At 37.1% G+C, this 15,688-nt stretch overlaps 1 protein-coding gene across 2 annotated transcripts in view; it reads right to left on the bottom strand.

Moving 5' to 3' along the window:
* TAOK1 (TAO kinase 1) overlaps nt 1-15,688 on the bottom strand; it is a 613,695-nt gene that overhangs the window by 191,188 nt on the left and 406,819 nt on the right. For both annotated transcript variants that reach the window (XM_053706161.1, XM_053706162.1), the window contains exon 11: nt 2,664-2,745. In XM_053706161.1, the coding sequence (XP_053562136.1) occupies nt 2,664-2,745 (82 nt within the window). The remainder of the gene's footprint in view (nt 1-2,663; nt 2,746-15,688) is intronic.

A 15,688-nucleotide genomic window follows, 5' to 3' on the forward strand; every position in this document is an offset into this window, starting at 1 on the left:
GGACTCTTCCCATATTAAGATGGAAAACTGAATTTGAGCAGTTTGTTGGGAGATGGGGTGCAGCAAAGCTCTGGAATGTATAGATGTTTTTGCTTCCTTCTGGTGGCAGGCAATATATACCACATATAATGATTTGTATACTTCAAGAGACACTGAACCCAATTTTTTTCTTTCGAGATTTAGATAGAGCATGAAATTTTAAGCAACTTTCTAATTTACTCCTATTATAAAATTTTCTTTATTCTCTTGGTATCTTTATTTATTATTTGAAATGCAAGAATGTAAGTTTAGATGCCGGCCCATTTTTGGTGAACAGCCTGGGTTGTCCTTGCTGATTGGTGGATAAATTCATCCACCAATACAAAAGTGCTGTCCAGAGTGCTGAACCAAGAAAAAAAGCTTAGATGCCTTCTTTTTCAAATAGAGATAGCAAGAGAACAAAGAAAAATTGCTAATAGGAGTAAATTAGAAAGTTGATTAAAATTGCATGCTCTATCTGAATCACAAAATAAAAAAATTGGGTTCAGTGTCCCTTTAAGTTATCATTTGCAAAATAAAATGCTACAGAAAAACAGTGACACGCCAGGAAGTATATGGTTGGATAAATGTGCTTGTGAACACATTCATACTAAATTTCCTTACAAAGTGAATAATGTGTAAACAATTAATAAAGTCATCACATCGTTTGTGGGAGGAGAGAGTGCAGCCATTTTTGCGTCTACCAGAAGACTGCTTCACCTAATACCCCTAGGAATAGGGTCCCTCATCTATCTTAGAGACATTGGACTTGGGGATATAAGTATATCAATACATAACGTATGATATTTGCTGAACAATAATAATTAAGTTTACATCATTAAGCTGTGGGTATACCACAGCATTTGTTTCATTGTTTGTTTTTAGCGCCTCCTATTTGATAGTATAACTTGTTATCTATCTTATTTCCTCAAACAATTATTAAAGCAACACATAAATAATATAAAATGTCCTTACTGATTTGTTAAAACAGTTGACTTTGACAAAGAGTAGTGACATCTTGAGTAGTTAAATAATTAATTCTGAGGTACAGTTCACTTGTTATATTATGCTGACTTGTACCCTAAATATATATATATATATATATATATATATATATATCTGTTGCAAGCTATATTACTACTCGTGAGAGGGTTAAAAAATCTTTTAGAACAGGAACAGCACCCTCTAAGAATTTTGAACAAGCATATATTGTATGCATTGTTTATCATATCCAGCTTCGTTAGATTATACCCGCCATAGTAATTCCAACAAGTTATCTAGTGCTTGAATAACTGATGCAATTGGGTGCCTCCCTATTGATCATAAAGTGGCTTATCTCTAAAGATGCTATTTTAGTGTATTGTTTCATACAATTTGTAGATAGACCTAATGTACTCCTAGACTGGTTTCGCATTTAGATAGCGGGGACCACAAAACCTCACTGGTTAAATGCAACTCAATATGACAATTACAGGCTATTATAAGCCAAAGGTGAGAGCTTTGTCTTTTGTCGTGGGTTATAGGGCCCATACCCTCATGAAAGAATTATAATACACAAGATTGCCTCAATATTCCCATGAAACCCAAATAGTTCTGTTTATGCTTTGTAGATTCTACATTTGGGGTTCAGCGAAGATTAATCCTTATCTAGGTAAAATATATGCACACCTTAATAGCTAAAGATATATTTAATTCCAGTATGTACTTATTACAGTGGTCCCCCTACTATACCAGGTTTATATATTAGAGATAAACCTAGTGAGTTGTTCTGACAAGGAAGGTAGTCATAAGTTATTATGTTATTTAAAATTAGAATGTGTTTGAGCCTGGACCTCATTTATATTGTAACCTAATGGCACATACTTACGATTTATACACTATATTCTGTTTTTTGTCTTATACTGTTAGTTTAACTCCCATAGTACTATCCTGACAACCTTGTCGCCCCCCCCCCCCCCCGATATTGCTTACTAGGTAGGCATAGGAAATGCATCCTTTGGAAACCCTATTTTTTTCCCCCTTATTTCCCCTGAACCCCCCCCCCCCCCAGTTCAAGGTAACATGTTAGGGGTACATGAGAGGCCCTGATAACATTAAATTTATTGTTTTATTATAGTTTAAGGAGATAGGCAACTTTATAGATAGTTTAAAAAAATGAGGTACAGTTCTTCATACAGACTATATTGAGACAGCCTTATATTTTATTTTTCAACTGTAATGTATTGAACGTATGTATTCCTTAAATACCTCAATGAAAAATGTATATATATATATATATAAAAAAGTTAATTCTGACAAAGAACAGTGACATCTGCTTTTTATGAGAAAGAGAAAAAGGAAATAAAAAATATAAAAATTGTAATGATGAATAAATAGCATAAACAGGAGATATTTATATGTAAAACATTTAAAATTTGAACTGACATTTGGTACTGTGTCATTAAAGGGAGGAGTTTTACCACTTTCACAAGCATGAAACAAATATTTCATTAGTAATGTGCTGACTTCAAAGAATCATCAGAGAAATTAAACAATAAAACAAAATTCACATTTGCCCCAACTCAAGTATTTGGATTGCCACAGCCTCAAATAGCAATAAGAGTGCATTATTAATGTCATAAAGTAGTTGAGAATACAGCCCATACCTTTAGCAACTCATCTGATGTTGGTCTGTCTTGAGGAATTTTCTGGAGACACGAATCTACAAAGTTCCGGAAGTAGTCAGACCTTTCAATAAAGTATACATGAATATATTCAGTAATACAATCAGCATAAAATGTAGATAAGAACTAAAAATTTGCATGTTCCTTATCAGCAACAATTTATTGAGGTTGGAATAGTGAACTATGAAGAAGGAAATTAGGTTTACTAGAGATAAATCTTAGAAAGTGCCTTGCCAGATTCTATACGTAAGATTTCCATTTTTTGAAAATTAAATATCTAGCCGCTAAGATGGCCATGTTAACAATTCTATTGTTCACCTGTCGATTCTTCGAGTCCTTCCAGAGATACAATATATGTCAGCTTTAATGTTAGAGGGGAGATCCCTAGAGTTTTATTGAGCCAATATTGTAATTTAAGTCAAAAATGTCTAATCCCTGGACATTCCCATAGCATATTTACAAGGTTAGCCGCTAGCAATGAACACCTGGGGCAACTGTGGAAGGTAGAGTTTCCACACCTAAAGCCTTTCTCAGGGGTAAAGTATATCATAAAAAGTAGCTTGGTATGAGATTCTCTCCAGGAGGAGGAAAGGGTAGTTTGCGTTACTTCAAGAATTGAAGATTGGGTAAGGCTAAAATCCACATACCTTTGCAAGGTAGCTGTGGCCCATTTGGAGGAGATCTTTTCCAAGTTAATGATACCCTTTAAAGAGATCAGGGCTTGATAACAGTGGGAAACTGACATGAGTTCATTTTTGGCTAAAGCAGTTCTCAATACTCCCTAGGGTCCAGTTCCAGACAAAGTTGTTTATTAGTTCAAGCGCAAAGTGTCTTGCTTGTAGATACGCATAGAAATCCTTTTGAGGTAAATCGAACTCCCCCCTTAGGGAACCAAAAGTTTTAATGCACTTCCTATCAAAGTCTAGTAATTAAAAAACGTTACTTAAGCCTAAGCTGTACCACCTTTGGAAGGGTGATGTTTGAAGTCCTGCTTGAAATTATAGGTTACCTAACAGCGGCATGTATTTGGATACCCTGTAGTCCAAGTCAAATAATTTGAAGACTCTCCGCCAGGCCTGGAGTTGGTAAAATATAGTTCTCAATTTTTTCACCTCTCTGGGTAGTAAACTAGAATTGCAGTGAATTGTTGCTGAAGGAAAAATGGGGAAAATTACACTTCTTTCCAATTCATTGTCTGTAGCATAATCTCTACTGAAAATCCAAACTAATGACTAGACGCACAAGAAAAGCATAGTTATATAGTTTGAGATCTGGTAGGGCAAGCCCCGCAAATTTTCTAGGGAGGGAGAGTTTGGCTAATGAAATCCTGGGTTTTTTATTTTGTCAGATAAAATATCTCAAGGCAGAGTTAAACGTTAGAACTTCCTTACCCTTAAGAATCAATGGAGTATTTTGAAGGACGTAAAGAAGTTTAGGGAGACAAACCATCTTATATAGAGCTATTCGGCCTGACAAAGACAAAGGGAGATTATGCCAGTTCTTCAAGCTCTCTTTAATTTTATTTAGCACTGGGAGAATATTAAGGCTGTACCACGTATCCTGGTTGGAGGAAATTGCAATACCAAGGTACATAAAGGATCCGGAGACAATTCTGAATGGTATATTTACAAGGGACTCATTGGGGTGTTTATTCCAAAAGAAGTTCGGATTTAATAGTGTTCACCTTGTATTCAGAAAAAGATCCAAACTGATCTATAATTAAGAGAAGTTTTGGGATGTTGATGGGAGTATTTGTGGTATAAATGAGGATATCATCCGCGTATAAAGATAGTTTCAACTCCTTCTTACCTATCCTAATCCCTTCAAGATAATGTCTAACGAAGATAGCAAGGGTTTCGATGGAGAGGTTGAAGAGAAGAGGGGAAAGGGGGCATATCCCTGCCGGGTTCCTCTTCTAAGCAATATGTCTGAAGAAATCATACCACTGACTAACATCCTTGTAGAGGCCGAGTTATATAGATTATCGATAAAGTTAAGAAAACTGCCATTCAGACCGAAGCGTTGGAGGGAATAAAGTAAATGATCATAATGAACTGAGTCGAAAGCTTTTTCCGCATCTATTGAAATGATTGCTGAATCCGAGGTGCCCCCTCCCTCTCCGCTCCCCAACCTCTCCTTGGTTTTAAAATAATCAATGGTAAGAAAAACTTCTCTTATTTTGGCTGAAGAGTTATGTTTAAGCATAAATCCTGCCTGATCCTTGTGGATGATACTAGGAAGAAGGGATTAAAGCCTCAGTGCTAAGATAGAGGTAAATATTTTGTAATCCGTATTCAGCAAGGCTAGAGGACTATATGATGCCTTCTTATCAGAATCTTTCCCTTGTTTTAGGATAGTGTAAGAAGCGGCAAAGCTGGAAGAGGGCTGATTACCCTTAATATACATATCTTTATATAATGAGGTTAGGTGTGATACAATTACAGGGGATAGTATCTTGTAGAATTCATTAGGGAGAGTATCTGGGCCCAGAGCTTTATTCAAAGAGAGATCTTGAATTGCTCTAGACACTTCAGGCTCAGAGATAGGAGAGTTGAGAGTTTCAGTTAGTTCAGGTGTTAGTGTTGGATAAGAGATTTTGCTCCAGAAATCTTCGCGCTCAGAATAGTTTGAATTTTTGAGGGAGTATAGATCTTGATAATAGTCTGAAAAGGTTTTCAGGAGCTCTTCTGATGTTGATAAAGTTTTACTTTCTTCAAGCAAAGAGTGAATCAGGGATGAACCTTTATCCCTCTTGACTAGCCTTGCAAGGAATTTCCCGGTTTTGTTACCATATCTAAATAATTTAGCCTGAAGTCTCAGATCTTTCTGAGAGGACCTATGAAGGAAAGGAGTCTCTTTCCTGTAACACTCGAGTATATCGTGCCCAGCTCTCAGGTGATTTCTCTACTAGGTGATTATTATATGCATTGGATACTGACCTCAGGATTTCCTTTTCCCTAAGTTTGAATTTCTGTGTCCTATTTATGCTATAAGCTAATATCTCCACCTTGAGAACAGCTTTTGCAGTTTCCCAAAATATGGCAGGGCGATTGAAGTATTCAGAATTTAAAGAAGCGTATTCTTCAAACTTTGTTTTAAGCCAGGTTTTAGACTTAAAATCTGTTGCCATATACACCGGAAAGTAGAACCGAGAATTCCTAGACTGAAAATCAAGGAACATGGGGGCATGGTCCGAAATACAGATAGGGAGAATCCCAGAGATAACTTTTGATTTACATAGCCTTTCATCTAGAAGATGTATATTGATCCTTAAAAGTGACTTATGTCCCTTAGAAAGACAAGTGAAGTCTTTAGTATCAGGGTACTGTGACCTCCAAAGGTCTCTAACCCTGAGGTTCTGAGAAAGTCTAATGAACAATTTTGATTCTATATTTTAGTTCTAGGGCAAGAAGGGTTTTGTCAATCTATCCAGAGGATATTGTGGTGCCATATTGAAATCCCCTCCTACTATCAGATAACCTTCCGCATATGCCATGTTAGCCTGGAGTGTCTCCCAGAAGGGCAGATTAAAAACATTGGGGGCATAAATATTACAGAGTATATAGTACCTTGGCTAGTTTAATTTTTACTATTAGAAACCTCCCCTCTGTATCTGTGTTGGTATGGAGAACTTGATAGTTTAGTTTTTTCCCAAATAAAATTGCAACACCTCTTTTCCTTTGCTTGCTAGGGGACGAGAGAACCTCCTTAACCCATGAGGACTTAAGCTTGAAGACTTCCTCCGATTTTAAATGGGTTTCCTTTTGAATTTACCTGATATGTCTGTTATTTAGGGGAAAGAGAGGAGGAGAAGAAGGCTGATTGCTGATTTTATACCACTTGTTTGACTGAATTTGTTGTGTATCTTTCAGAGTGCAGTCTGTGTGGAGTTCATTATGTTGGACAAACCTCTAGAGCTCTGAGCTCTCACATTAGGGAACATCTTAGGGATGTTAGAAATTCAGCTGTAGCAAAGCACTTTAATTGCGAACATTTTACAGATTTAAAAAAATTCTTAAAATGACAGCACCAAGCTTAACTTTATATCAGAATTAAATTGACTTTACTAGGGACAGTCAACACCAGCATTTGCTGTTTAAAAAGATAGATAATCCCTTTATTACCCATTCCCCAGTTTTGCAAAACCAACACTGTTATAGTAATACACTTTTCACTTCTGTGACTAACTTGTATCTAAGCATCTTCTGACCGCCCCTAATCACATGACTTTTAGTTATTATCTATTGACTTGCATTTTAGCCAATTAGTGCAGTGTCTGCCACTAGCCACGGGGGCGTGATCACAATGCTATCTATATGGCCTACATGAGCTTGCTCTCCCCTGCTGTGAAAAGTAAATAAAATAGATGCAGCCTTCAAGGGCTTAGAAATTATCATATGTGCCTCCCTAGGTTTGCTTTCAACTAGAATACCAAGAGAACACAGCAAAATTGTTGATAAAAGTAAATTGGAAAGTTGTTTAAAATTACATGCCCTATTTGAAAAATGAAAGGTTTTTTTGGAATTGACTGTCCCTTTAAAGTGCATGCCACAATGACTCAAAATAATAAATACATAAATAATCCCAGCATTCAAAACTTGTATGCAAAAATATGCAATTTATTGATACAAAAATTCTATCAATAACATCGCAAGATAGCAGAGAACATCACCAACTCCCCCATCATAATCCACTATTTAGAGACACACACATGCAAAAAAAAGAATTATAACGAAAAAAGTGACATTATTGATAGAATATTTGTATAAATAAATTACATATTTTGCATACAAAGTTTGAGTGACAGGATTATTTATATATAGATTTTACCGATTTACCTAAGTTCAAAATTAAAGGGACACTCAATCAAAATAAAACTTTCACTATTCAGATAGAGCATGCAATTTTAAACAACTTTTTAATTTACTTCCATTAACAAAATGTGCACAGTTTTTTATACTTAAGCTTTTTGAGTCACCAGCTCTACTGAGCATGTGCAAGAATAAGTGTGTATGCATTTGTGAATGGCTGATTGCTGTCACATGGTACGTGTATGCATTTGTGATTGGCTGATGGCTGTCACATGGTACAGGGGGAGTGGAAAAAGACATAACTTTTAAAATTGTTAGAAAAAAAATCTACTACTCATTTGAAGTTCAGACTAAGTGCTATTGCATTGTCTTGTTATCTTGCATTTGTTGATTATGCAAATCTACAGTGTTGACTGGTCCTTTAATACAATACACTTAGAGAAAATGCCTCCTAGAGGTGGTGACAAGTACAATATTTTGAGTAAGAAGCGATTATTCTGGATCTATAAGTTGCAAACTAAAAACCCCAATGGGATTGATCAGGAATGTGATTTATGTTATTTTATATATATATTTTTTTTTTCTTTTTTCAGTATTGAGTTTGGTCATGTCCCTTATGTACTGTTAATGATATCCTTGGGATAACTATGGAAATGTGATATATATTTAATTTTTGATCATAGGACAAAAAAATGCATTGATTTGATTGATATGCCAATATATGTGTTTTTTCTTGGTTTTAATGATAGGTTTTTAATGTTTTATGGGAGGCTATTTCATGCAGCGACATATATATTCATAATGTAATGGATTGAATTTAAATAAGTGGGTATGTAACGTACCTGTACTGTGATTGGCTGGTGTTCCCTTTAAATGTTAATGCAAATTAGTTTTATAATATCTTTGAATAAGCAATTGCTATAAGCGCAAAACGTGTAAGATCCTACCCCTCCATGGTAATATTATTGTTTTAAGGACTAAATAAAAGGTCTTTTTATTTAATGAGTTGTCTGGATGTGGTGGCTTTTTCTTCTTCCAATATGTTAGAAACAAAGCAAAATATTTACAATTGTAATCAATTATATTCACATTTAAAGCAGAACAACATCAGTCCTGGAGCACAAATGTTTGCATATTGACTATTTGCAAAGGTAGAAATGCCTCCTATTCTAGGGTTAGAACCAATGTGCTTACATAAACACATAATCTTCCTAAAGGAGTCTGTTTTTTGCTTAACTTTGAATAAAAAATGTAGAATATTGGTACTAGTGGGTCAGTACCAAAGATGGATCATATGAAGGCTTTGGTGAGCCTAGTTTTGATCAAACACAATAAATAACTTTCTAGTGGAAACCATGAAGCAAACAAAAATGCTGCATCCGCTCACGTTAAATAAGACTTGACTTTAACAACAACAGTTCTCTTTCGTAACTCATCATCAAACTTTAGGACAGGCTTTCCCAGCATATTAATGAAGGACAAAGGGAAAAGAAGACTTGCAGATATCCTTAGTTGCTTCCAAAAATATTTAAGAGCTCTTATAAGAATCATGTGAAAGAGAACTTCCTGATTGTTCCTAAAATTTAGACAGAACAAAGCAACTTTAATATAATAACAATGTGAGAGACACCAATGCTTCAGTCCTACCAAATTAGTTAGATCAGAGAACCAATGCTCTAGAACAGTGATCTCAAAGTACAGGCCCTGGACCATATGCAGCCCCCAAGAAAGTTTCATGTGGTCCTCCCTTGTTTAAGGTAAACCATTAATTTTAGCTTTTTTTTTTAAATATTTTCTTTTTATTGATTTTTAAGAAAACACATCCAGACAGATAATATTCATATGTACAGTCTGAACAGCAATATTACAAAAGAAATCCAGAGCTTAAACAAATACATACGCAATCAAGGTGAATCATCACAATTACCAAATCTTATTGCTCTATATATGAATCATCTATTCATACATAAATCTTGTGGCCATTAATCCATATCTTAAATACAACAAAACTCACAGAGGTAAAATCTAATAAAAAAAATTGTGAAACAAAACAAGACAAAAATAATAAAAAAATAAAATAAAATAAATTAGACTAGAGTCTCCGACCCCCCAACTCCCGTGTCCCCTGCTCAAACGTTATAAAGAAAAAGAGGGGGAAAACATCTTAGAATCCACCCCAGCTTTGCGGGAATTGATGAGCTTTTACATTGATTAGAATGTATTCAGTATTCCTAAGTGAAGATACCAATTGAGTCTGAAGATTCTCAAGTAATGAGAAAATTACAGTTTTCCATTTATTTATTAAAAAAATCTCCTAATTGAAAAATAGAAAGATCCGGTAAGACACACTGCTCAGAAAAACACTGTTTAATTAAAACGTTTTTACACGTCACAAATTTAGAAGCCTTGGATGCTTTCCAGTCTTTAAGAATTAAATTCCAAATAATGAAAATAATCGTATTGATTAGGTCACTTTCTTTGTGTTTGTCTGAATATTTTACTAGAAAAAAAAGACATGGAACATTTGTATGTCAAACTCTCTACTAAAAGTTTCCTCTTTAGCCAATGATTAATTTAAGTCCATAACTGAGAGATCTTTGGGCAAGACCAAAAATAATGAATAATATCTGCGTATTCTGAACTACATTATGTTTGTTTAGTTCCGTACCACTTGTTGAGATTAGCATTAGTTATATATGTTTTCCTAATCAATTTCAGATGTGATTTTCTCCAATTAGTGGGGACCCAGGATTTATTACTTACTTTAAAAGATTGCTATATTTCCTCTATAGTCAAACTAGAAAATTCTTTTTGCCATTTATCTTTTATATCAGTCAAATACTCTTTGTTCTGGAAGGAATTAATCATATTATAAACTATTGAAATTGATGTCTTGCCATTTTTATATAATTTAATTATACTATTTAAGGCTCCTAAAGACCAATTAGGTTTATATTTTGTTTGCAGATCATTAATGTAATGTCGGACCTGCAAAAAAAATCGTTCTTGGGCAGATCATAATTCCTGGCAATATTTATAAATGAATTGTCAGATCCTCCATAGTTGCCGTAGCCCAAATTAAAAGGAACGATAAAATAACAATGCATTTACTGGTATCTGCCAATGTATAGTATCACATATTGTCTGAACATTTCTTGCAAATAATTTTTCGGCACATCACATGATAAGACTTGCCTAATTCTGAAGTAACTTATACAATAAAGATCTCTTTAATGCACATTTTGAAAAAACTGATTGTTATTTGGAGCTTGTATTTAAACCTATGGTGCAGAATTGTTTTTCATGGAGAAGCAAAATGAGCTCTTTATATAAAACAGAATAAGTCCTTTATATAGAAAGGATTATTTTATTTTATTTTCATATTCCTTGCTATAATATCATCTTATGTAAGGAATTTGGTAAGTTAGATTATATACTTATTCACATTTTTTGACTGGCCAGTCATATTTTAAGATTTTGATGATAAGGTTTTCTTACAGCAATGTGTTATATAATATATGCTTTTTAGTCTGCTGAAATTAATTATAATAACATTTTTACTAAGATTATCTCTTTCCAATATTTTAGTCTTTCTTAATTTTAGTTTTTGGATACCCTTGTTTAAAATATATTTAATTTTATTTTAGTCTATATGTGTATAATCCTTTTTTAAGACTTTTTTTCTATATAGGCTAACATCTAAAGGCGCAACCACACTAATTTCGTTTCCCAAAGTGTATCCTAATATACCATTTTTTCTTGAGGTTTTATTGGTTTCTGTATGGTTGTTTAGTGGATACATACAGAAAACTCTTCTCACTGTCTTTTATTCTCTTTTTATCTGGGATTTAAGTATAATCTCTGCACCATTGATTCGGCATGCAAAGCTCCAGAGGTCTCATATGAAAATGAGCAAAGGAGATTGCGTCCAATGCTGCAGTCATGAGACCTAAAACTTCCATGCACATAGCCACTGAAGGGAATGATCGAGACTGAATGTTTCGACAGGCAGAAACCAATTTCATTAGTCTCTTGTCTGTTAAAGACAGAGTCATGGACACTGAATCTATCTGGAAACCTAAAAAGGTGACCCTTGTCTGAGGAATCAAGAAACTCTTTGGTAAATTGATGTTCCAACCATGTTTTTGAAGAAACAACAGTAGTTGATTTGTGTGAGATTCTGCTAAATGAAAAGATTGAGCCAGTACCAAGATATCGTCCAAATAAGGAAACACCACAATACCCTGCTCTCTGATTACAGATAGAAGGGCACCAAGAACCTTCGAAAAGATTTTTGGAGCTGTTGCTAGGCCAAACGGAAGAGCAACAAATTGTTAATGCTTGTCTAGAAAAGAGAATCTCAGAAACAGATAGTGGTCTGGATGAATCGGAATGTGAAGATACGCATCCTGTAAGTCTATTGAGGACATGCAATGACCTTGCTGAACAAAAGGCAGAATAGTCCTTATAGTCACCATCTTGAAAGTTGGGACCCTTACAAATTGATTCAAAAACTTCAGATCCAGAACTGGCCTGAAATTATTTTCCTTCTTCGGGACAATGAATAGATTTGAATAAAAACCCAGACCCTGTTCCAGAAGTGGAACTGGTACAATTACTCCTGAAAGCTCTAGATCTGAAACACACTTCAGAAAGGCCTGAGCTTTCACAGGATTTGTTGGAACGTGAGAAAGAAAAAATCTTCTCACAGGAGGTCTTATTCTGAAACCTATTCGATACCCCTGAGAAACAATATTCTGAATCCAATGATTCTGAACGGAAAATGCCCAATGTCTTGAAATAATCTCAATCTGCTCCCCACCAGCAGAACTGGATTGAGGGCCGCACCTTCATGCAGACTTGGGGGCTGGCTTTGGTTTCTTATAAGGCTTGGATTTACTCCAACTCGAAGATGGCTTCCAATTGGAGCCAGAGTCCTTAAGGGAAGGAGTGGTTTTCTGTTCTCTATTCTGACAAAAGGAACAAAACCGATTAGAAGCTTTAGATTTACCCTTAGTCTTTATCTTGGGTCAAAAATACTCCTTCCCCCCCATAATAGTGGAAATAATAGAATCCAACTGGGAACCAAACAACAGAATTTATGTTTACCTGATAAATTACTTTCTCCAACGGTGTGTCCGGTCCACGGCGTCATCCTTACTTGTGGGATATTCTCTTCCCCAACAGGAAATGGCAAAGAGCCCAGCAAAGCTGGTCACATGATCCCTCCCAGGCTCCGCCTACCCCAGTCATTCGACCGACGTTAAGGAGGAATATTTGCATAGGAGAAACCATATGGTACCGTGGTGACTGTAGTTAAAGAAAATAAATTATCAGACCTGATTAAAAAAACCAGGACGGGCCGTGGACCGGACACACCGTTGGAGAAAGTAATTTATCAGGTAAACATAAATTCTGTTTTCTCCAACATAGGTGTGTCCGGTCCACGGCGTCATCCTTACTTGTGGGAACCAATACCAAAGCTTTAGGACACGGATGAAGGGAGGGAGCAAATCAGGTCACCTAAATGGAAGGCACCACGGTTTGCAAAACCTTTCTCCCAAAAATAGCCTCAGAAGAAGCAAAAGTATCAAACTTGTAAAATTTGGTAAAAGTGTGCAGTGAAGACCAAGTCGCTGCCCTACATATCTGATCAACAGAAGCCTCGTTCTTGAAGGCCCATGTGGAAGCCACAGCCCTAGTGGAATGAGCTGTGATTCTTTCGGGACGCTGCCGTCCGGCAGTCTCGTAAGCCAATCTGATGATGCTTTTAATCCAAAAAGAGAGAGAGGTAGAAGTTGCTTTTTGACCTCTCCTTTTACCGGAATAAACAACAAACAAGGAAGATGTTTGTCTAAAATCCTTTGTAGCTTCTAAATAGAATTTTAGAGCGCGAACAACATCCAAATTGTGCAACAAACGTTCCTTCTTTGAAACTGGTTTCGGACACAGAGAAGGTACGATAATCTCCTGGTTAATGTTTTTGTTAGAAACAACTTTTGGAAGAAAACCAGGTTTAGTACGTAAAACCACCTTATCTGCATGGAACACCAGATAAGGAGGAGAACACTGCAGAGCAGATAATTCTGAAACTCTTCTAGCAGAAGAAATTGCAACTAAAAACAAAACTTTCCAAGATAATAACTTAATATCAACGGAATGTAAGGGTTCAAACGGAACCCCCTGAAGAACTGAAAGAACTAAATTGAGACTCCAAGGAGGAGTCAAAGGTTTGTAAACAGGCTTAATTCTAACCAGAGCCTGAACAAAGGCTTGAACATCTGGCACAGCTGCCAGCTTTTTGTGAAGTAACACAGACAAGGCAGAAATCTGTCCCTTCAGGGAACTTGCAGATAATCCTTTTTCCAATCCTTCTTGAAGGAAGGATAGAATCTTAGGAATCTTAACCTTGTCCCAAGGGAATCCTTTAGATTCACACCAACAGATATATTTTTTCCAAATTTTGTGGTAAATCTTTCTAGTTACAGGCTTTCTGGCCTGAACAAGAGTATCGATAACAGAATCTGAGAACCCTCGCTTTGATAAGATCAAGCGTTCAATCTCCAAGCAGTCAGCTGGAGTGAAACCAGGTTCGGATGTTCGAACGGACCCTGAACAAGAAGGTCTCGTCTCAAAGGTAGCTTCCAAGGTGGAGCCGATGACATATTCACCAGATCTGCATACCAAGTCCTGCGTGGCCACGCAGGAGCTATCAAGATCACCGACGCCCTCTCCTGATTGATCCTGGCTACCAGCCTGGGGATGAGAGGAAACGGCGGGAACACATAAGCTAGTTTGAAGGTCCAAGGTGCTACTAGTGCATCCACTAGAGCCGCCTTGGGATCCCTGGATCTGGACCCGTAGCAAGGAACTTTGAAGTTCTGACGAGAGGCCATCAGATCCATGTCTGGAATGCCCCACAGCTGAGTGACTTGGGCAAAGATTTCCGGATGGAGTTCCCACTCCCCCGGATGCAATGTCTGACGACTCAGAAAATCCGCTTCCCAATTTTCCACTCCTGGGATGTGGATAGCGGACAGGTGGCAGGAGTGAGACTCCGCCCATAGAATGATTTTGGTCACTTCTTCCATCGCTAGGGAACTCCTTGTTCCCCCCTGATGGTTGATGTACGCAACAGTTGTCATGTTGTCTGATTGAAACCGTATGAACTTGGCCCTCGCTAGCTGAGGCCAAGCCTTGAGAGCATTGAATATCGCTCTCAGTTCCAGAATATTTATCGGTAGAAGAGATTCTTCCCGAGACCAAAGACCCTGAGCTTTCAGGGATCCCCAGACCGCGCCCCAGCCCATCAGACTGGCGTCGGTCGTGACAATGACCCACTCTGGTCTGCGGAATGTCATCCCTTGTGACAGGTTGTCCAGGGACAGCCACCAACGGAGTGAGTCTCTGGTCCTCTGATTTACTTGTATCTTCGGAGACAAGTCTGTATAATCCCCATTCCACTGACTGAGCATGCACAGTTGTAATGGTCTTAGATGAATGCGCGCAAAAGGAACTATGTCCATTGCCGCTACCATCAACCCGATCACTTCCATGCACTGAGCTATGGAAGGAAGAGGAACGGAATGAAGTATCCGACAAGAGTCTAGAAGCTTTGTTTTTCTGGCCTCTGTCAGAAATATCCTCATTTCTAAGGAGTCTATTATTGTTCCCAAGAAGGGAACCCTTGTTGACGGAGATAGAGAACTCTTTTCCACGTTCACTTTCCATCCGTGAGATCTGAGAAAGGCCAGGACTATGTCCGTGTGAGCCTTTGCTTGAGGAAGGGACGACGCTTGAATCAGAATGTCGTCCAAATAAGGTACTACAGCAATGCCCCTTGGTCTTAGCACAGCTAGAAGGGACCCTAGTACCTTTGTGAAAATCCTTGGAGCAGTGGCTAATCCGAAAGGAAGCGCCACGAACTGGTAATGCTTGTCCAGGAATGCGAACCTTAGGAACCGATGATGTTCCTTGTGGATAGGAATATGTAGATACGCATCCTTTAAATCCACCGTGGTCATGAATTGACCTTCCTGGATGGAAGGAAGAATAGTTCGAATGGTTTCCATCTTGAACGATGGAACCTTGAGAAACTTGTTTAAGACCTTGAGATCTAAGATTGGTCTGAACGTTCCCTCTTTTTTGGGAACTATGAACAGATTGGAGTAGAACCCCATCCCTTGTTCTCTTAAT

Source organism: Bombina bombina, chromosome 3 (genome assembly GCF_027579735.1).
Source record: "Bombina bombina isolate aBomBom1 chromosome 3, aBomBom1.pri, whole genome shotgun sequence".
NCBI classification, from domain to species: Eukaryota; Metazoa; Chordata; class Amphibia; order Anura; family Bombinatoridae; genus Bombina; species Bombina bombina.